Source organism: Mustela lutreola, chromosome 17, assembly GCF_030435805.1.
Source record: "Mustela lutreola isolate mMusLut2 chromosome 17, mMusLut2.pri, whole genome shotgun sequence".
NCBI classification, from domain to species: Eukaryota; Metazoa; Chordata; class Mammalia; order Carnivora; family Mustelidae; genus Mustela; species Mustela lutreola.
In genome coordinates this window covers 42,467,871-42,490,818 of record NC_081306.1, presented here as the reverse complement: position 1 = coordinate 42,490,818, position 22,948 = coordinate 42,467,871, and the positions used below count along the sequence as shown (strand labels likewise).

The window sequence follows — 22,948 nt, the reverse complement described above, 5'->3', positions numbered from 1 at the left end:
GCTCAATGGGGTAAAGCCTCTGCCTTTGGCTCAGGTCATGATCCCAGGGTCCTGAGATGGAGCCCCGCATCAGGCTCTCTGCTCGGCAGTGATCCTGCTTCCTTCCCCCCACAGCCTGCCTCTCTGCCTACTTGTGATCTCTGTCAAATAAATAAATAAATAATTTATTTATTTATTTATTTGGCACAGAGAGAAAGATCACAGTAGGCAGAAAAGCAGGCGGGGGCGGGGGAAAGCAGGCTCCCCGACGTGGGGCTCAATGTGGGGCTTGATCCCAGGACCCTGGATCATGACCTGAGCCTAAGGCAGAGGTTTTAACCCACTGAGCCACCCAGGCAGCCCCCTCACTGCTCTTTAGAGGTCGCTCCCCCCTCCGACCCATGTGTGTCACTGTCACCATGGCAGGGCCATGTCCCCAGCCACCACTTTAACACTTAACATTAGGCGAACAACGCTCCCGCCCAAGTCACAAGCTCTCACGACGGGACTTAAAAACTATGTAGCAGAGGGATCTGCCCACAACAAATATGCCAGCTTCCCAGCTCTTCCCACAGACCCAGAAACCTCCTCTGTCGACACTCCACGTGCATCTCTGAATTCCAATGTTTCCCCGGCATGACTGTTGGTGCCCACGGCGCAGCTGAGCTGGCCAGAAACCAAGCAGCGAGACAACTTGTTCCCGGCTCCTCCTCCCCCTCCTCCCCCCCTCTCCTTGGGAGCGGGGGCAGTGGCCGAGAGCTGGAACAGGAGAGCCAGAGCCCACAGAGGCAGTCCTGGCCTCCAGCCCCCTGCGGGCACCGCGGGCTCCCCAGGCCCACCAACAGGCCTCCTCCCTGCAGATAAGCAGGAACTCGCTCGAGGACCCCCTAGAGCCCCCAGGGACCCAGAGTTGTGCTACTGCTGTCATCAAAGGGCTGGCCAGACAGCTACAGGGCGGAAGGCCCGGGGTGCCCCGGGCACAGGAGAGCACTCCTGGCAGAGGCTGGAACCATCTCTTAGACTCGGTTTCACTGCTTTAGGATATTCCTCCTTCTCCGCAACCTCATGCCAAAAGGAATGAGAAGTTTCAAAAGTACAGTGAGCACGTTTTATTCTCTAAGGTTTATTTCTTTATTTGAGGGGCGGGTAGAGAGAGAATCTCAAGCAGACTCTGCACTGAGTGGGGAGCCCAAAGTGGGGCTCAACCCCACAGCCCTGAGATCATGACCAGAACCAAAACCAAGAGTCCGACATTCAACCAACTGATCCAGCCAGGCACCCCAAGCATGTTTTAATAACTAATATTTGTAAAAAAAAAACTCTTATGTGGGGGCACCTGAGTGGCTCAGATGGTTAAGCATCTGTCTTCAGCTCAGACCATGATCCAGGTCCTGGGATCGAGCCCCGCATCAGGCTCCCACCTCAGCAGGGCGTCCGCTTCTCCCTCTCCTTCTGCCTCTCCCCCTGCTTGTGCTCTCTCTCAAATGAATAAATAAAATCTTAAAACGTAATGAAACAAAACCCTAAAAAACCTCTTAGGTGCCAGGCACATGCTAAGTCTTTCCATACACCACCCTGTTTCATTCTAACGGGCATCTATGAGATGGGGCCGCCTGCCCGGCTCAGTCCGTGGAGTGCGCGACTCAATGGTTGGTTGAGTTCGAGCCCCACGCTGGGCGTGGAGATTACTTAAAAAGAGAAGTCTAAGAGACAAGCACCACTACTCCAGATCCACTTCACAGATGAGGAATGGAGCTTGCAGAGGTTATGGAACTGGTTACTCAAGGTCTCAAACCACTAGGAAGCAGGACTCGGACCTGGATGGTCTGGGCCTCCGCCCAACGGTGCCTGCAGAAGTGCACGAGGAAACAGAGGCAAAAGGGAAACCCGGCAGAGATGGGGGTGAGGCGGACACACTGAATGGATGAGCAAAGTGGGGTCCATGCACACAGCAGAGGATCACTCAGCGTTAAAAAGAAGGGCGTTCTGACTCCTGCCACAACATGGATGAACCTTGAGGACATTCTGTGCAGTGAAACAAGGCCCCACAGAGTCAGGTGCCTATGATTCCAGTGCACAGACACAGAGAGTAACCTGGTGGTTGCTGCTAGGCTGGCGGGGCGGGGGCGGGGGGAGTTCATGTCTAAGTAGGTACAGTTTCCATTTCACAGGATGAAGAGTTCTGGGGAAGGATGGTGGTGCCGGCTGCACAACAGGGCGAACGCACTTAACGCCACTGAGCTGTCACTTAAAAATGGTTAAAATGGAAAATGTTCCGTGTATTTTTACAATACAAAAAGAAAAAAAAAAAGAGAGAGAACAGGAAAAGAGAAACTGTGCATACCATGGAAAAAAATGGAGTGAAAAACTAGGGATGCATCAAAAACCTGGCTCTGAGCCCCCAGACGCCAGGCCAGTACCCCCAGCTCCCAGAGCGCGGCAGGCACAGGAAAGAATGCTGTTTCTATGGCATGTGGTACAACTGGTCCAAGGCCTCCGGCCTCAGTCTCCACCCCACAGGCCAAAGGGAACACAGTCCTTGCCACTTGTAGCCCATTCCCTGTACACCAGCGGGGGGCTTGCTCTAGAACTTGGGCTCCAAGGTGGAAACTGTTGATTTTGCCTTGTTGCATAACTTACTTATACTCTGCCTCAAGGTTCTCTAAGAACCACCAACCCCTCCTAACAGTAAACACAACCAATGCATTATGCGTCGGAAACATGTTGTCGGGGCCTGGAAACATCACCTTCAAGGAGAGGCCTAGGAATCTGGTGCACACTCAAGTCCTTTGGTAATTCGACAAAGTTATTTCACTTGCTCCTTCTTTCAACATAATAAACAAAAAATAAAGTGTTTATTACTACTAGGTTTAATATCTAGGACACAAGAGTGAAAAAGAAGCCGCCCCAAATTAAAACAACAGCGGGACAGCACAACACAGCCCAGAATGGCTACAACTGAAGACAGGGGCGCTGCCACGTGCTGGGGAGGACGTGGAGGACAGCAGCCCCCGTACTGCGCTGGGAGGGCGGGACGGTCAGGCTGCTCTGGAAGCCAGTCTGCCAGTTTCTTACACAGCGAAACGCACTCTTATCACAGGAACCAGCCATCACCCTCCCAGGCACACACTCAGTGGACCTGAGAACACCCGCACGACAGACATGACACAGATGTCTGCAGCAGCTTTCTCCCTAAATCACCTGAAACAGGATGCAACCCCAATGTCCTTCGAAAGGTGACTGGAGAAACCAGCCATGACCTAGCCGTGGGCTGGAAGGCCGTTCCACGATAAAAAGCAGGCAAAAGCACGGCTGGATCTTATGCGCATATTTCCAAGTGGAGGAAGCCAGCCGAAAAGGCCGCATGTTCTAGGACTCCAACTCCATGGCATTATGGAAAACGGTGAACAGACGGGCGGCCGCCAGGGACTGCGGTGGGAGGAGGCTGGAGGTGGAGCACGGGATTTTTTTAATTTTTTTTTTTTAAGGCAGTGAGAGGATTCCCCAGGACACTGTCATAGTGGATACAGGACGCCATGCGTTTGTCAAAACTCACGGAACTTCACAGCACGAAGAATAAACCTAATGTATGTAAATTTGCGAAGTTCTTGAGGATCCCAGGATGGATGCAGAAGGTGACACGTGAATCCAACCCTGTACCCAACGGATGAAACAACTTCTGTGAAGGGGGTGGGAGAAAAGTGCTGCCCTAAGGAATTCTGGCAATAGCGGTGTCTGTATGACCAAAGGCAAAGGAACTGTCCAGAACACTGGACTCTAGCTGAGAAAACGGCTTCGCAGAGGGAAACAGGTTAACAACTCTGAAGGCACCACCCACAGGCCCTGGAACTGGACAACGGGACAAGTGAGCGGTGGAGGGCAGAGGCCAGGCTCCTCACCGTCGGAGTGGCAGGTTACGGGCAAACAAGCTGGAATGAGGCTGGAGGCTCACGCTGGAAAGGCTGGAACGATCCATGTGGTCATGGATCGGAGCTGGAGGCATCAGGATAAGCTCAGGTTTATCTGAGTTTATGTTATGTCTAGAAATATCTAGAAATACGTGTACACACTGGTTAGTACGTGCGCATGTTTCCTTGTTCTATCAGTTAAACAAACACCACCACCCAGTGGCAAAGAACATGCCTAACCCCCAGATCTTGGTTTCTAAAACCATTCCCCAAAAAAGTGAACCAAACCTCCTTGGAGAAATGGCTGGTCCTAGGTCTGGAGCAGGAAATATGTAAAGGGGCCACAGAAGCCAAAGGAAAGAAGCCCGCATGACCAGAGCCGGAACACGCGAGGCGACAAGAGAAGTAAGGGGTGCTGCATTCGACCTAAAGTATAAAGTCAGCATCCGCAAGGCCATACTGAAATACACAAGCAGGGGAGACGAGGAGAATCTGTGCAGAAGAATTTCAAATCATCCATGTGGTTACTGCACCTTCACAGAGAGGAGGCGCTGAGACTCCTCAGCTGATATGCAGTGTGGGCGGCAGGCAGTCACTTCTTTCCAGAAAGTACAGTGTGGGAAAGGGGAGAAGCAGAGTGAATTTACAGTAGACAATCCTGGCAGGCGCTGCCTCTCTGCCAGGCGATCAAGGTCAACGCATCCACAGTGCAAGTCATCTCAGCGGTATACAGTCTTGATATAATGGGATTAAGAACCGGACTTTATCTGTGTGGCCTTCCTCCCCCAAATAAAATAACTCCAGGCTAATCAGGAGGAAAATATCAGACAAAATCCAGTTGAGGGACATTCTACAGGACATCCAATCCTCCAAACTCTCAAAGGCATCAAAAACAAGTCTAAGAAACTGTCAGAGCTAACAGAAGCCTAAGGGTACGTGGTGATTAAAGGTAATGTGATATCCTCGATGGGATTCTGAAGCCAGAAAAAGGCATTAGGTACAAACTAAGGAGATCTGAATAAAGTAGAGACTTCGGCTAATGTATCTATCAATACTGCTCATTAATTGTCATAAAATGGTTAACTTCAGATGTTAATAAAAGGGAAAGCTGGATATGGAAATCCTTGGGATCATACTATCTCTGGACTTCTCCTGTAAATCCAAAACTATTCTAAAATATTTTTATTAAAAACAAACAAACAAACAAAAGACACTGCCCTACACTCATAGAACTGGATTTTACAGTCAAATTGTGTTGGTAAGAATTTCCTCTACCCTTCAAGGTCCTTCTAGCTGGACTAAGAATCAAACTGACGTGAGACCGTAATGGGAGAAAATCAAATCTAGTTTTTTATGTATGGGGAATGTGAACAGACTCAAAATTCCAAAAACAGGCAACAGGAAGGCTTAAGCGACATCCTGAGCACAGGAGAGGGGTAGGAGTCTGAGGATACAAAGAGGCAGAAGACCATTAGCAGGAAGGTAACAGGAGATGTTTGGAAAACAAAGTGTGCCCTCTTGTGTAGATAATTTCTTAGGTAAAGAAGAATCTCTGTTAATAGCTCTCTTCCTGGTACAGCAGGCAGCTGAGCGGGAGGTAAAGAGCTTTTCCTGAATCTGCTGGGTTTTGACTGCTTCTAACTCGTGAAAATTAGTAACGGGAAACCTTACCAAACGGAGTTGAGGGGGGTTGCGCCGTGCCCTCACCATCAGCTGCAGACCCAACAACAAGAGAGGAACTCATCTTTTCTGTGGATGCTGCTCTACTGTCCCGGCTGGAGAAAGAAATGCCTTCCACGTACGCCCCTGCCCCAAAAGCTTAGCCAATGAGAAGCCACCATACTTTGAATTCCAAGTTTACTCTACTGAACTTTTAGTTTGTAACAGCCTTCCCAACTTACTCCTTTTCTCCTCAAAAGCATTTCCTCAGGGCGCCTGGATGGCTCAGTTGATTAAGCCTCTGCCTTCAGCTCAGGTCACGATCCTGCAGACCTGGGATTGAGCCTCAGGCGGGGTTCACTGCTCAGCAGGGAGTCTGCTTCTCCCTCTCCTGCCTGCCCCGTGCCCCTGCTCATGCTTGCTCTTTCTCTCTCACACTCTAATAAATAAATAAATAAATACAATCTTAAAAAAAAAAAAAAAAAAAAAAAAAGCACTCCCTCTCCTTTGTTCTCTAGACTTGCCTGCGCTTTGGGAACAGCTTGTTTGTGCCCAACTGCAATTCTTTTATTCCTGAATAACGCCCTTTTTACTGGTCAAGTAACTGGTAATTCTTATGTTTAAGGTTAACAAACTCAAAGACAATGTTCATGCCCACGTGGCCCATCTTGGGGCAGCCTGCCCTTGGCTCCTTCAAGAGATAACCACATTAGGTGACTTAGCAGACTGTCTAAACCACGTTAAGTGCACAGCCCTCTGGGAGCAAGGGGGAGGGAAAGGCTAGATGGTTCGGTAAGGGAGGGAGGGTAGGAAAGGCTTTAAGGAGAGAGAGAACATGGCAAGAGGAAGGTGCAGGATGACCTGAAGCTCTTCAGGCAGAAGGGGAGCCAAGCAGCAGGGAAAAAGACGGAGCACAGAGCCCGGAGCATGTGAAACAAGGGGGGAGAACAGAGGTGGGGGGCGCCTGGGGGGCTCAGTGGGTTAAAGCCGCTGCCTTCGGCTCGGGTCATGATCCCGGGGTCCTGGGATCGAGCCCCGCATCGGGCTCTCTGCTCAGCGGGGAGCCTGCTTCCCCCTCTCTGTCTGCCTGCGTCTCTGCCTATGTAATTTTTTTTTTTTAAATAAACTCTACCCCTAACAAAGGTCTTGAACTCACGACCCTGAGATAAGAGTCTCATGTTCCATCAACTGCGCCAGCCAGGTGCCCCTATTATTATACAAAATTAATAAAGAAAGTAAAAAATGGAGTCCTTTGCCCCTATCCCCAACAGCAAACCGACTTAATTAGACTTAATTACTTTCAATCTATCCCAGGAATGTGACCTTTTAACAACTGAACGGAAATTTCCTGATCAACACTAGCGAGGTCATATGCATGACTAAAAACCCTGCCACTAACTTCTGGCCCCACCCTCCTTCCAATAAAAACCTTCCCTGAGCTCCAGGGGGGCATCTCTCTACTTGCTAGATGGGAAGCTGACTCATGAATTGCGTAATAAAACCAATTAGATCCTTAGATTTACTTGGATGAATTCTGTTTTTTGACAATAAGCAAAAGAACAAAGGACCGTCTAATCTCTGTTTTAACCAGAGCTTTGGGGACTGCACACAGGGGGGAGAGTGGAGGCTGCCACCCTGGTCCGGCCAGATCTGGATCTGGATCTTTGTGCGGTTTTTACTAATCCCCAGTGAGACCATGACTGCTTTTGAAGTCACATTCCTATCCACATGGAGGAGTAATTTTGAAAAGCCAGTGCTGGCAAGGATACAGCAGAAGTGGAGACTGGTGCACGCTGTTGACGGCAGTAATAATTGGTATGACTCCTCGGCAAAGAAATGTACTTCAAGAGTCGTTAAATCTTTTTATACTCTGTGATCTAGTAATCTCCACTGCTGGAAATTTGTCTTAAGGAAATAAACCATAAAGGGGTACATAATATTCACTACAAAGTGTCTTCTAAAGACAAAAATGAATCAATCTAATGTTTAACAAAAGGCAAAGAGGTGTGTCGCAGCGGGACAACGGCTGGATGTCATCAGTCACTCAACAAATTGTGAAGAGCCAGAAATGCTTACAGAATTAAATATGCAAAGCGGACAACTATTCACACACTACGCAAATGACGTGCACGTGCAGGGAGAGGGGACTGATGAGGATAATATATGAGCTGTTTCCATTACTGTTACACTATTGTTTACACAATATTTTAAAATCTAGGAATCTGAGATTTTATTCCTATATTTTAGGAATACCAGGTAAATGTCACTGAATGTAACTGAAACGCATTTATTTACTTTTTAAAGTTTACTTGTTCTTGTAATCTCTACAACATGGGGCTTGAACTCATGATCCTGAGATCAATCAAGAGTCACATGCTGGGGCACTTGGGTGGCTCAGAGGGTTAAAGGCGCTGCCTTCGGCTCAGGTCATGATCTCAGGGTCCTGGGATCGAGCCCCACATCGGGCTCTCTGCTCAGCAGGGAGCCTGCTTCCCCCTTCTTTGCCTGCCTCTCTGCCTACTTGTGATCTCTCTCTCTCTCTGTGTCAAATAAATAAATAAAATCTTAAAAAAAAAAAAGTCACATGCTCTTCTGAGTCATCCAGGTACTCCAAAACGGATATTAACTTAAAAAAGAAAGAAAGAAAGGATTAAGAAAAAATCCTTCCTTGTACTATGGAATTATAAGAATATGGAAAATATTTATGAGGCAATGCTATGTGATAAAATCAGAACAACTATAAATACAGTATTTACCTAAAGAGGCTTATGTGACATATATTTAAAAACTGAATTTAAAAAAGTCATTCAAAATGTCAAAATGACTTTAGTAAGGATTACAGATAACCTAAATTTTTTACTTTATTCTTCTATACACTCCAAAAACTTCTAAAATGTTCATATATTATCTTTATTCTCTCCCTCTTTTTTTTGACATCTTATTTATTTATTTGACAAAGATCACAATTAGACAGAGAGGCAGGCAGAGAGAGAGGAGGAAGCAGGCTCCCTGCTGTGCAGAGCCCAATATGGGGCTCGATCCCAGGACCCTGAGATCATGACCTGAGCCGAAGGCAGAGGCTTCGGCTGAGCCACCCAGGCACCCCTCCCTCTCTCTCTCTCTCTCCTTTTTTTAAAGATTGCATTTATTTATTTGATAGACAGAGGGAGAGGGAGCACAAGCAGGGGGAGAGGAGGGAGCACACTCCCTGCTGAACAGGGAGCCTGATACGAGGCTTCATCTCAGGCCCTTGGGCTCATGATCTGAGCCAAAGACAGCCGCTGAACTGACGAAGCCACCCAGGCACCCCTATTAGCTTTATTCTCAAAAGGCACAAAGCATACGGAGTTTTCCAACATAGCAAATCTAAGAATTTGGGCACTGAAACAACGGTTCAATCTAAAACATACTCAGTACCGTCTGAACACCAGATATCAGTTGAGAGAGAAGTCCTAATCGGGGCAATTTTGTCGCCTCCCCCCCTTCAGCCCTCCCCCGATGAACACTTGGCAAAGTCTGGAAGACATCTGTGACTGTCAGTAAGCAGGGGGCGGTGGGCACTACTGCCATCTAGTGGGCAGAGTTAGCAGTGACCAGGACTCAGCCCCTCACAACAAAGAATTCTTTGGCCCAAAATGCTGACACAGCTGAGCCTGACAAACTGCTCTAGACGTACCTTGTCATGAATCACCGGAGGCCGCCCTAGGTTTTTCTGGTGGGCCGGCCTGTTAGGATTAAGTAACGCTGGTTTGGGGAGTTCAAGGTTTCAAAATAATCCACATTGGCTTAACGCCGTCCCGTGGGGTCATTCGGACTGGTCGTCCCCACCGAAATTACTGGACCAGTGTGGCAACAAACGGGGACAGTTTCCAACAACAGAACAGAACGCCTAGCCTGCTGCCTGCCCCTCACCGCTTTCTAGAAGGGCTTAAAAAGCTGCAGTGATCTTCCGCCCAAGTTCCTCAAGAACCCAGTGGTGCCCTGAAGCCACCTTGTGGCCTAACCCAGTACCACCACACTCAGTTTCTCTTCATGTCAACCAGACAGCAAGAAAACCCATCTTCTCTTTCACAAAGCGAAAACTGAGGAAGGAGACAGAGAAGGCACACACACGGCCTTCCCGACCTGCATGCTCTCTCCTGCTCGCTGGCACAAGCCCTACCCGGCCGCGTCACTGTACCGTTTAGTCCGGACAGGCGCTAACTTCACGATGAAGCGTAAGGGCAGGGCCCACATCCTACAACAGCGATTTTCCAATTTGCTGGATGGCAGCCCACGGCCAACACAGAAACTGAAAGAAAATTTCACAGATCCCTTTATCCAGAGGAGTGACGCACTCGGACGATTTCTAGCCTGCTCTATTCACGTTGGGAAAAACGACAAAACGACAGCTGCCACCTGGAAACCAACTGCAGGACTCGGCGAGCAAAGATCACAACCTCGGTGTGACAAAACACCGTGTTACAAGGTGCGACTCCACCTGGGCACAAACGTCTTTCTGACAGAACCGAAGCTTGAGACGTGGGGGGGGGGTGGGGGGTGGTGTGGGGGCAGTGAGAGGCCTGAGACCGCCATCAACAAGCTGGAGGCTCTGGATGTGAGCTCCCTGGGACCACCAGAGCCCGCTCTGTGAGCTCAGATCTGCTTTGCAGCCTCGGGCAAACTGAAGAAAGGTTCCAGAAAATGGCAGGGTCCATGCACCTAAAGTGTAAAAGAGGTTAGAGGAGGAGGTGGCCCCAGCTCTGTGCCAGTGCCACTGGTCTCCTCTGATCACAGAACTGATGACGAAAAAGTTAAAATGTGACCCCTAAAGACCCAATACAGGTTCATTAAGTACAAATTCAGAGCAAACTAACCTCCGTTTCCTGTTACGGAAGAATTTTTACATGCACTGCTGAGGGAACCCCCCCCCCCGAAATGTGGTGTGTATCTCAATTACAGCAAGATGTTTGGCAAAGTTGTCAAACTGTAGACTTTTAGATCTAGAAAGTGCTTATCAGTTATAAACTAAAAAAAAAAGAAATCTACTTAAATAAGAGAAGCCAGATGCTTGAGGTCAGGGTGAGCCGGAGGGAGAGCTAAGCCTAGAACTTACGTCTACTATACTCACTCCACACCTCAAATTACCTCTGAATTTCTTATGACACGTCTGGGAGTAAGGGAACAAGAGGGAGTCTGGCTGATTCTTAGCTGGAGAATTAACTCCACCCTAAAAGTCTTAGTGAACGGGTCCCTGCCAGCCAACACAGAGCTCTCCCGGGGACGCTGGAGGGCTGAGGCCCTGGCCCAGGCCCAGTCTGGCTCAACATTTTCACTAATGACAAAGGAGTTATGTTTATCAACTCTGCCCATGACATCCCCAGAAAGTCATGGTAACATGCTGAATTTCAGAATCAGAATTCAAAAGGATTTTGGAACCTGAATCAGCACCAGGCTGAAATGCACAAGAGCTACAGTACCGTGTTTAGATTCTAAATAAAGACAGAAACGGAGGGTTCTAGGTAAGATAGAGCAAGCATATCTGACTCCTTCTCTCCACTGAATATCGCTATAGGATGTGGACAGAATGATGGACTCTCTCTTTTTTTTTTTTTTTCTTAAGATTTTATTTACTTGGGGCGCCTGGGTGGCTCAGTGGATTAAGCCGCTGCCTTCGGCTCAGGTCATGATCTCGGGGTCCTGGGATCGAGTCCCGCATCGGGCTCTCTGCTCAGTGGGGAGCCTGCTTCCTCCTCTCTCTGTCTGCCTCTTTGCCTACTTGTGATCTCTCTCTGTCAAATAAATAAATAAAATCTTAAAAAAAAAAAAAAAAAGATTTTATTTACTTATTTGACAGACAGAAATCGCAAGTCGGCAGAGAGGCAGGCAGAGAGAGAGAGAGGGAAGCAGGCTCCCCGCTGAGCAGAGAGTCTGATGCGGGGCTTGATCCCAGGACCCTGAGATCATGACCTGAGCTGAAGGCAGAGGCTTTAACCCACTGAGCCACCCAGAGGCCCCGAATGATGGGCTCTTGAGAAGCAAGCAGATTAGGGGAAAAGACCAGTCCAGTATACAAAGTGCCACGGGAACAGCTCTGAATTCCTGAGGACTCTTCTCAGTACCCCCAGCCTGGGGTCGGGGCGATCCGACATGCAGACCCGGAGCCCAGGCACTGCGGGAACTTCACAAGAAACCTTCTGATTCTGGTCTGAGGAGAAAGAAAGGGATCCCCGACGCTGAGAGGAAGGGAAATGCGTGGGTCTCCTTTTCTCCATTCACTCAGACCCTAGCGCTCAGGCAATCCCGCCCGAGTCGCCGTGGCAACAGCACCTGTGGTGGCAATGGGGGCTTGCGGGCACAAACACTTCAGAAGAGAGGAGCCTTTCTTTCTGATCAGAGGAGCTGTGGTCCTAAGATGGCCGGGGAAGCCCTGCTGCTTTTCTTCGCTGTCCTCCCACTGCTCGGCCCTGGAGGCAGGTGCAGCTGAAGGCAGCATGTGCCAGCCTGGGACTAAAGCCCCAGTTTTCCGGCTGGGGGTCTGAGAAAGGGAGTCCCAGGAAACCAGAAAGTACAGCAGAGCTCACGGAGAAAAAGGAGGTTAGAAAAGGCACCGTAAGTCATTTCTGAACTCCCGGGCTCAGCCTAACAGCACAAGCTTGGATGTGGCCAGAATCATACCAAACAGTTCAAGAACCGAACTCAAAAGAACTAAGCCCTGCCTGGCCACTGGGTGGCGCATGCAGGACACACCTGGAGAGCAGGTGGAAGCTTGGAAAACCGAACTGACCATGGAACCACAACTACAGGAGGCTAGGGAGAACCTGTGTTCTGGAACCCAGCCAGGCTGACTACCTACTAAAACAAATACCACCAAGACCAAAGCCTCATGATATAATATTCAAAATGCCCAGGGGATGGCCTGGGAGGGTCAAGTCAGTTAAGCGCCTGACTCTTGATTTCAGCTTAGGTCATGATCTCAGGGATCTGGGATCAGGCCAGAACTGCTCAGTGGGGATTCTGCCTGTCCCCTTCCCTCTGACCCCCAGTCCAGTTTATGCAATGTTGCTCTCTCTCCAATAAATAAAACATTAAAAAATAAAAGTCAAAATTATAGAGCTTTCTGGGGAAAAAAAAAAAAAGTAACTGAGATAAAAAATTCACTATGTAGGATCAACAGCAGAATAGAAATGGCAGAGGAAAGAGATAGTTTGAAGTCAGATCGACAGGAATCACCCAACAGTTAGAAGAGAAACAAAAGACTGAAAAAAAAACCCTTCCAAATTTGACAAGAGACACATGTCTAGATTCTAGTAGCTCCATGAATCAAACAGGATAAACCCAAGGAAATCCACACATAGATACATCATAATCAAACTGCTGACATCTAAAGACAGAAATCTTTTTTTTTTTTTTAAAGATTTTATTTATTTATTTGACAGACAGAGATCACAAGTAGGCAGAGAGGCAGGCAGAGAGAGAGAGAGAGAAAGTGGGAAGCAGGCTTCCTGCGGAGCAGAGAGCCCGATGCGGGGCTCGATCCCAGGACCCTGAGATCATGACCCGAGCCGAAGGCAGCAGCCCAAACCACTGAGCCACCCAGGCGCCCCTAAAGACAGAAATCTTAAAAGCAGCCAGAGAGGGGTGCCTGGGTGGCTCAGTGGGTTAAGCCGCTGCCTTCGGCTCAGGTCATGATCTCAGAGTCCTGGGATCGAGTCCCGCATCGGGCTCTCTGCTCAGCAGAGAGCCTGCTTCCCTCTCTCTCTCTGCCTGCCTCTCCATCTACTTGTGATTTCTCTCTGTCAAATAAATAAATAAAATTAAAAAAAAAAAAAAAAACAGAAATCTTAAAAGCAGCCAGAGAGTGGTGCCTGGGTGGCTCAGTGGGTTAAAGCCTCTGCCTTCGGCTCGGGTCATGATCCCAGGGTCCTGGGATCGAGCCCCCGCAGGGAGCCTGCTTCCTCCTCCCTCTCTCTCTGCCTGCCCCTCTGCCTCCTTGTGATCTCTGTCAAATAAAATAAATAAAATCTTTAAAAAATAAAAATAAATAAAAGCAGCCAGAAAAAACAATGATAGAAAAATTTGAATGACTATAAAATTTTTATCAGAAACCATGGAAGACGGAGAAAGTGGAATGGCATTTCTTAAGTGCTAAAAACAGAACAAAACAAAACAAACACACACACACCAAAAAACCTGGCAAAACTGTCAACCCAGAATTTTGTATCTAGTGAGAATGTCTGTCCGGAACAAAGGTGATAGGAAGACAGCCCCATATGAAGAAAAGCTAAGAAAATTCATAGCCAGCAGACCTCTTCTAACTGAATGAATAAAAAGGTTTTCAGAGAGAGGAGAAATGATGCCCAGGCAAGCTTGGATCAAGCACTTCTGGGTTCCCCCATGTGTAGGGAGGGAGAAGAGGTCTGGGAAAGTAATAAGGCGGTCTATTTGAGGAATGAGTTCTTAGCATCACATTTTCAGATAGTAAAATAAATTACACTAAGAAAGAGTAGGAAATAGTTCAGAACTACACCATATACAGTGTGTCACGTAGTATGTTCGTAACTTACAAGGAAGCAGGTTCTGGAAGAGACAAATCACATTTAGTGTATCAAGGAAAGTCTAATTTCCTCTGAAGACCAGAACTCACAACTGTCCGCACAGGAGCCATGGCTGGTCAATCAGGGGAGCGCCACCAATTCAGGACTGTGGTCTGCAGCTGTCATGTGTTTCGTCTCTTGGCATCCTTTATCCTTTCCACGGGAGACCTCTTGTTCCCTGACTCTCAGCTCACGGGCCGGCGAGTGGCTGGCATTTCTGGCCATGTGACGGGTTCAGAGGTGGACAGGACTGGAAGCACGATGGGATGCTGATACGTGACTCGGCCCCTAGTCCTCCCTGTTTTGTTTTTTTATCTTTTACGATTTTATTTATTTATTTGACTGAGAGAGAGAGATCGTAAGTAGGCAGAGAGGCAGGCAGGGAGAGAGCAGGAAGCAGGCTCCCAGCTGAGCAGAGAGCCCGATGCGGGGCTCGGTCCCAGGACCCTGAGATCATGACCTGAGCTGAAGGCTGAGGCTTAACCCATTGAGCCACCCAGGCACCCCCCCATTCCTCCTTGTTAACAAAATTTCATCTCAGTCTAAGGTGGCAATGTTCCCAGCTTCCAGGGATGAATCCTGACAGGTTACAAAGATAGTCACAACAAGTCTGTTTTCTAGTCATCTAACCTAACAGCAGCAAGGAATGGCAAAGTGACCTAGCACTGACCAATGAAATATAAAATGACATCTGTCGGGCACTTTTGGGGATCTTTTCTCTTCTGTTAAAAATAGAAAAAAAAAAAAAAAAAAAAAAAGACAAGTACCGCTTCTTCCCCCTTTCTTTCTTCTTTGAACACTGGTCTGATGGCAGGAGTCACAGCAGCCATCTCATGCCCACAAAATAAAGGCCAAGAGAACTGCCGGGATACTGGGCCTGAAGCTACTGAGCTGCTAAACCACTCAGCTGCCCCCTTCCACCAAATTTCTTGTCACATGAGAGAAATGAACTCCTCTTTGTTTAACTACTGCTATTTGAGTTTTCTGTTTCTTAGAGACCAAAGCATTCTGGTTTTGTTTTGTTTTGTTTTTAAAGATTTTATTTATTTGACAGAGAGGGAGCATAAGCAGGAGGAGTGGCAGGCAGAGGGTGAGGGAGGCTCCTTGCTGAGCAGGGAGCCCAACTGAGCCCACTGAGTCGACTGAGGCAGGGTGCAGCCCCAGGGACCCATCAACCACCAGGAGGACATGGACCTGTCCGAGGACAAGGGGCCAGGGGACAGAAGGAGACAAAGAATGCCAGTGACATCACCGAGCTCCTCTACTAGCCATCCCTGAAGGGAGGTCTGTCCTGACTTAACATAAGCCAGTATCTCTCCTTCTGTTTATCTTTCTGACACTTGCAATTAAACAAGACCTAATTAATAGAAATAAGTCCTCGTCTCTTCAGTGGCCAGCCAACCAGCTCCAAACTCTAAATCTCTCTTTTTTTAAGATTTATTTGACAGAGAGAGAGAAAGAGGTAGCGAGAGAGGGAACACAAGCAGGGGTATGGGAGAGGGAGAAGCCCCGATGCAGGGCTCCATCCCAGTACCCTGGGATCATGACCTGAGCTGAAGGCAGATGCTTAACCATCGAGCCACCCAGGCTCCCCTCTAAATCTCATTCTTGACAGGTCAGCCGTGGTGATCAACACCAAGAAAGATCACAACCTGGAAAAATAAGTACCACTCACCTTCTTTTTGTTTCTTCTGTTCAAGTTTCATCTTCTTTGCCAATAATTTCTTCTCTTTTAACTTCTGGCTATAAATATAAAATACATGAATTCCTTTATTAACTTACTATATGTTTTAGCAAATAAATATCTACTTATAGAGTGTTTAAAGACCTTATAATAACACAAACACTATAACAATGAAAGGGAAGAAATACTTTCCCATGATTCTGCTGCTCCAACACCACCAATATTACCAAGCTGTTTTCTTCTTGAATCAAAATGAAATCCTTTGTGGAGTCCTGACGTGATTACTGAAAATGTTTTTCATTCTGAGATATTTAGGGACTATTTTTATTTACTTGTTTATTTTATTTTTTTAAATGACAACACTTTATTGCAGTATCAGCTTTCTAAAGCTGGTGGAGACTGAGCAGCATTTCCATGTGAAATGTTACAGCTTTACAAGTTTTGTTTCTTATTTAATTTCATACACGGAAACAAAAACATGGTAAAAGAAAAAAATGCAAAATAGCTAGAAAAAAAGATGTAATCAAGTTGTAGCATACAGACATGCTCTGTAACTAAATTTACTATGCATATCATAAAGCAAAAGAAACGGGGCGCCTGGGTGGCTCAGTGCGTTAAAGCCTCTGCCTTCGGCTCAGGTCATGATTCCAGGGTCCTGGGATGGAGCCCCGCATCAGTCTCTGTTCAGCAGGGAGCCTGCTTCCCCCTCTCTCTCTGCCTGCAACTCTGCCTACTTGTGATCTCTGTCAAATAAATAAATAGAATCTTTAAAAAGAAAGCAAGAAAGCAAGAAAGCAAGCACACAAAAGACTATCTCAATAAATTAACAGACTGCCAGAAACAGACTAAGAATTAGGAACTGTTTTTAGAATCCTGCTTAGTTCTCCAAAGGAGAAGAGAGCATTTACTAAAACACACACACACACACACACACACACACGAGTCTACATACTGATGTAATGTCACTGAGGGAGGTCACACACCCTAATTTAAGGAAGAAGCTAAACAAAGTTTGCTCACAGCATACTGTTAAACTCGATATTAAAATACAGACGTGGAGGAAACCTAGAAATCCACCTGGTCACCCAGGCACTGACCTGAGCTGCGGAGAATCTGTGACGGGGGGATATGGGGGGAAGCATCAGCAGTAAGTGACTTAATCTCTCAGATACTCAGATATCTCGGGCCATCCGTCTACTGGGTAACACCCAAGACCTCGACAGGGCATACAATGAACTTCTGACCGCAAGGACTACTCAGCTCTCATATTTCCCGCCTTTAGGCTTCATGGGTTAGGAAGAGCCACAGAGCCCTTACCGCTTTTTCCGCCGCTTTGCCGTCTGCTCCTCCGCAGCAATTTTATTCCTCTCCAGTCGCTTCTGAAACTCTGCATCCAATTTTTGCTGTGAAAAAACACAAATTTAAATTTAGATGGACTCTGGGCCATGGATGAGATCTCCACAAGTCACACCACTGGGGGTGCTGCAGGGCCACTTTTAACTGGAAGAGACTGCCCAACAGGTGGGGCAGGAATCAATATACGGTTTTCTGCACTTGGATGGCGAACGTGTCTGCTTTGGTTCAGTAAGAGACTCTCCTGCCCAAAGAAACATGAGAGCATGAGAAAAGGCACAACTACTGGTTATGTAGCCATAGGGCCCTGGCTAGTGTGCTATTGTGATTTATAGTAAGCAATCTAGGAAAGCCTAGGTGGCTCAGTGGTTAAGCATCTGCCTTAGGCTCAGGTCATGATCTCAGAGTCCTAGGATCGAGTCCCATGTCGAGCTCCCTGCTCAGCAGGAAGCCTGCTTCTCCCCCCCACCCCCCAACTTGTGTTCCCTCTCTCACTGTGTGTCTGTCAAATAAATAAAATCTAATGAGGCGCCTGGGTGGCTCAGTGGGTTAGAGCCTCTGCCTTCGGCTCAGGTCATGATTCCTGGGTCCTGGGATCAAGCCCCACATCAGGCTCTCTGCTCAGCAGGGAGCCTGCTTCCCCCCCCCCCTCTCTGCCTGCCTCTCTGCCTGCTTGTGATCTCTGTCAAATAAATAAATAAAATCTTAAAAAAAAGAAAATCTTAAAAAAAAAGAAATCTACACAACTGATCTTTGAACACCGTTTGCACTGGTAGCTGAGGCAACTGCCTACTCTATTTCCTTCCCTCTAAAGTAGTTTAAAAATTTAAACAATGCTTCTGATAGTTTTTACATAGAGTTTTCTTATTCCTGACAGTGGAAAACCCACCGTGGTGACCAGGTACAGCTGTGGGACCAGCCACCAGAAACTCCCCACTAGAATTGAGAATGTCACAAGCGGAGGACGGCAGCAGCTACAAAAGAACCACCAGCAGCTGGGGACCAAGACAGGCCGTAAGACAAGCAAACACCAGGTGAAAACCACCACGGCAATGATTACATTGCCTTCGAAATCCTAAAGATATTTTTCAAACTCAATTTTGGCCATTCCAGTGAATTTTTACTTTCACATATTTTCTCCCGTGTCATGTCTATCTCTTTAATATTTTTTTTATGTTTTTAATACTGTTTTTTGCTGGAACTGTTTTATGTTGGAAAATTTCAAACACAGAAAAGGTGAAAGTATTATACACTCCATATGCCCACCACCGAGATCCTACAACTGACATTTTGCTCCTTGTTTTATCACATCTGTCCACCCAGCTCTACCACTACCCATCCATCAACCTGTCTTTTTTTTTTTTTTAAAGATTTATTTATTTATTTATTTGACAGAGAGAGAGAGAGAGAGAGATCACAAGTAGGCAGAGAGGCAGGCAGAGAGAGAGAGAGGAGGAAGCAGGCTCCCTGCCGAGCAGAGAGCCCGATGTGGGACTCGATCCCAGGACCCTGAGATCATGACCTGAGCCGAAGGCAGCGGCCCAATCCACTGAGCCACCCAGGCGCCCCTGTCTTTTTTTTTTTTTTAAACACATTTCAAAGTTGCAGACACCAGGACATTTCACCTCCAAGGATTTAAGCATGCATAGCATTGACAGGGTTTAATGCTTGTTAACAGTTTTTCTATTTCTTCCGCCTAAGGTAATACATATAACAAAATGCTCAATTGTGAGTGTACTATTTAATCACACTAGAAAGTTCTCTCCTACCTCTTCCTATGCAACTCCCACAGACAATCGTTCTGAAACACTTATATGGTTTAACATAGGTTAGTCCTGCCTCTTGTAGAACTTCGTATAAATGGGACCATATGACAGGCTCTCTCATGCAAGGCTTCCTTCACTCAGCATGTTTCAGGGATCATCGTATCATTAGTCTCTTGTGATTGCTAAATAGCATTCTATTTGAATGAATAATCATTTTAATTTTTTTAAACGTTGTACTTCCTTTAGATAGGAGGAAATTCTACAGTGAGTCTTTTTCAAACCAAATTACTAGAAAATCAACTGTTATTGGATAAAGTGGTTTCCTCCTTTTTAAAAAGCAAACAAATACCACCGTAAAGTATGTAAAGCTCTCTAAAACACACGGATGTATTCAAGGAAGTAACAGGCATCGTGGTTAGACTGAGAAAAAGGTCTCTTCCAGTGCATGCTGTAAGATAAGAGCAAGGGGCAATCTCTCACACGTTAGGAAGAGAAATCAGATATGGAAAATCATGAACAATTAGCCAAATAATATTTGCAGAGGTTTTTGGTTTTGTTTTTTGTTTTTTAAGGTTTTATTTATTTATTTTGACAGACAGAGAGAGAATGAGTTGGGGGAGCTACAGAAGGAGAGGGAAGAGCGGGCTCCCCGGTGGGCAGGGAGCCAGATGCAAGGCTCGATCCCAGGACCTGGGATCATGACCTGAGCCAAAGGCAGACACTTAATGACTGAGCCACCCAGGCACCCTTGTTTTTTATTTATACTCAGGTGGGAAAATATAGGAGTACTAAAATGTTAGTATTTTTTTTCTGATTTTTACTAATCGCCAGTAATAAAATATAAAGGAGCAACTAGCACCACTGCAATCAAAAAAGCAAAATCTTTGAACAAATGTGATATCTATACCAAATCTCTAATCATCACTGAGAGATTCAGAAAAAAAAAAAGAACATTTCTAGAGAGGATGCCTAAACACTGTAACATCCATCCTCATTCAATTTAAGTTATGGACTCAATTCTAGTTTAAAAAAACAAAACAAAAAAAATCAACAAGATTTTCTGGAGTAGGTAAAGTAACTCCAAAGTTCTTTCTGAAAAATAAACAAAATATCCAAAGAGTATTTTTTAAGAACAAGAGAGAGGTTTTTGGGTCTTCTGGTCAGGTAATAAAAAGCTTAATAGTTCTTACAATACAATTTCTAAGGCTATTCCCAATTCTTAGTTATTATTGCACACCTGCCATGAAGAAATGCCATCCTCTAACTAGACCGCTCAAAGAAGCAGACACATGAAAGCACACTGCTATTCACACCAGCTACAAAGAATTATAGGAATTCAGCCAAATAGAGAGAGAACAGAAATAAGAACTCGAGTGATGTGGGAGATCCTGTTTTCTGTTCCATTTCAGGACAAATGGCCTGGAAGGGAAAGGGGACTCTCCTGTCCCTTCTACGCACACGGAAGTCTCCCTCCTCTGTTCATCTCCTAGTGGGAGCATCTTGATGTGCTGAGTCTGACCAATGAATAATCTGGATTTGATGTCTGTTTCCCACACTGACTTTAGAAGGCAGCCTTCACACAGGCCAAGAACCAGGTGTTATTTTCTCTTCTTTAAATGCTTTTTCCTAAAAGTCCTAAGTGCACATTGCCCAAACCCAAGGGGTCAGCCAGCCTCTTTGCTCACGGACCTTCTCTGCCATGGCATCCATGTAGTCCTGTCGCTGGTACTCTCTCCGCCGCAGATGTCTGTACACGTGGAACTCGCCACTGCCGGCCCCAGCACTCGAACCTATAGTCAGGAGAGTCCAGAATTCTTAATGAAATCCAGTTACCAACATAGGCTACCCTTAATCAAAAGGGACCAAAGAAAGAAATCGGAAGTAATTGAAAGGACCACCCCCCATTGTACTCCAGAAGCTGGCACAGTGACTTGCCTAGCACGGTAATCATTAAATAATTGTTGCATGAACGTTGAATGGGAAGTCACTAAAAATTCCACTCTAACACACTAAGAGGAGGAACACATTGTGGTTGAGAGATCAGAAACCTAGAAGACAGCTTAAGACCTTTACCTCCCCTGTCAGATGATTTCACATTTGACACAGCTGAAAAGATGTCCATGTATATTAAGTTTAAAACAAAGCAAAAAAAGTTACTAAGTACTTGTGTTGAACAACCAACCAACAACTGACCATTTTTATAAAATCATTTTTTCTTAAACCCAAGTGGTTTTGACTAGGAGTTTGAAAGGCTTTATCAGAATGTTACAAATGGGGGGCACCTGGGTGGTTCAGCTGGACTGAGCAGCTGACTCCTGATTTAGGATCAGGTCATGATCTCAGGCTCCTGAGACTGAGCTCCACGCTCAGTGGGGGGTCTCCTTGGGATTTTCTCTCCTCCTCCCTGCCGCAGGCAAGCACACACACTCGCTCGCTCTCTCTCAAACAAATAAATAAATCTTTTTAAAAAATGTTACAAGGGGAATGGTGGAATTATGGGGGTTCAAAATTTTTCATATCTCTATTATTTATTCTTCTTTATAATTAATACGTTAGTTTACAACCCCCAAAACCATGTTAGAAAAAAAAAAACAACATGATGCATTATTTAAAACAATGCAGAAGAAAATTCTCTAGTGCCAAACTGGATGCAACAACGCCCCTTCTTTTTTAGTACAAAATTACAGAACCAGGGCGCCCGGGTGGCTCAGTGGGCTAAAGGGTGGCTCAGTGGTTGTTAAAGCCTCTGCCTTCGGCTCAGGTCATGATCTCAGGGTCCTGGTATGGAGCCCCCATCAGGCTCTCTGCTCAGCAGGGAGCCTGCTTCCTCTCTCTCTCTCTCTGCCTGCCTCTCTGCCTACTTGTAATCTCTAACAAATAAATAAATAAAATCTTTAAAAAAAATTACGGAACCAGTGAACCCTTTTTTTCCTGTTAGAAATCTAATTAACAAATACTAACTGCAGGGTTTTTACATCTATGCTTCAGAAATTATATTCACCCGCGCACACATATAAACAGACAACATTACCCATTACATCTCGAACAAATTCTGGGGGAGGCCGAGGTGCCCATTCGCTCATTTTTTCTGGAATTGGAACTGCTTTGTCCTGCAACATTTAAACACGGAGGCATCCTTCAGTACAACGCTGCTCACAGATTCACATCTCTTTGAGACCAAAGCATTTTAACTGGATGGGTGAAGTAAGACTGCTTTTGCTCCTTGGACCTAGAGCTGATTTTCTTCCCTTAGATTTACTCCATCCCCTGTACTCTGGGGTCTATCACAGCCCATAGCCTCGCCAGGGCTACAGCTAACTTTCCAAAGCAGAATTCAGAAGCCCAAGTCACCATTTATGGCTGGAAACCTCTAACCTTACCACCAGGACACCCGGAGTCAACCCTTTCTATCCAAAGCTGTAAGAAAAGACCTCATCCAATTATTTTTATGGCTGAAGGGACCGAGCGAGACCCTGACGGGAGAGTGACTTGTCCCAGCTCTGTCGGCCAATGCCTCCTAACAATTGATGCTATTTAGAAGAAAATAAACCCTTGGGTCGACCCATAGATTCTATCTTTCCAGTCAACGCTTCAGTTCACAGAAAGGAAAACTAGGAGTGCCTCAGAGCACGGGAAACCGCTCCACAACGCCCTCACCCCACCCTGGGCTCCAACATAAGGCCATAGGAAGCTCACTATCTCCGGGGTAGCCCACTCCTTCCTAAGGACTGGCCCTGGGGTTCGGGTACAGAGTTTCTAAGTTTGCAGGCAGGGGAGGCGGGCCCGCGAGTTCCCGGAAGCGCTGGAAGACGCCGTCGAACCAGCGCCTCGTCTTACCGGGTTCTTCATGAGCCGCTCCAGCTTGAGCTTCTGCTCCTCGGCCGCATTCTTGGGGATGACGAGCGCTTGCGGCTCTTTCTTGGGTCTCGGCGGTCGCACTGAAGAAGCAGCCGAACTCGCCATCACAGCTCCTCTTCGCTCTCGGCGAGCGGCGACGGCGCGCGCTTATGACGACAGACCCGC

At 46.7% G+C, this 22,948-nt stretch overlaps 1 protein-coding gene across 4 annotated transcripts in view; it reads right to left on the bottom strand.

Moving 5' to 3' along the window:
* The window catches only part of PRKRIP1 (PRKR interacting protein 1), a 25,454-nt gene extending 2,506 nt beyond the window's left edge, over positions 1–22,948 (bottom strand). Inside the window, exons 1-6 of one of the 4 annotated variants that reach the window (XR_009349162.1) lie at positions 22,763–22,946; positions 21,957–22,035; positions 20,615–20,715; positions 17,124–17,209; positions 15,798–15,865; positions 14,173–14,372 (exon numbers count right to left, since the gene is read on the bottom strand). Coding sequence is in view for 3 of the 4 variants with exons in the window: in XM_059154338.1 (XP_059010321.1) it covers positions 11,573–11,733; positions 15,798–15,865; positions 17,124–17,209; positions 20,615–20,715; positions 21,957–22,035; positions 22,763–22,888 (621 nt within the window). In the remaining variant the exon portion in view is untranslated. Of the gene's footprint in view, positions 1–9,726; positions 9,838–11,432; positions 11,734–14,172; positions 14,373–15,797; positions 15,866–17,123; positions 17,210–20,614; positions 20,716–21,956; positions 22,036–22,762 lie in introns of those variants that run through there. The other 3 variants (XM_059154340.1, XM_059154338.1, XM_059154339.1) reach the window with 3 other exon arrangements.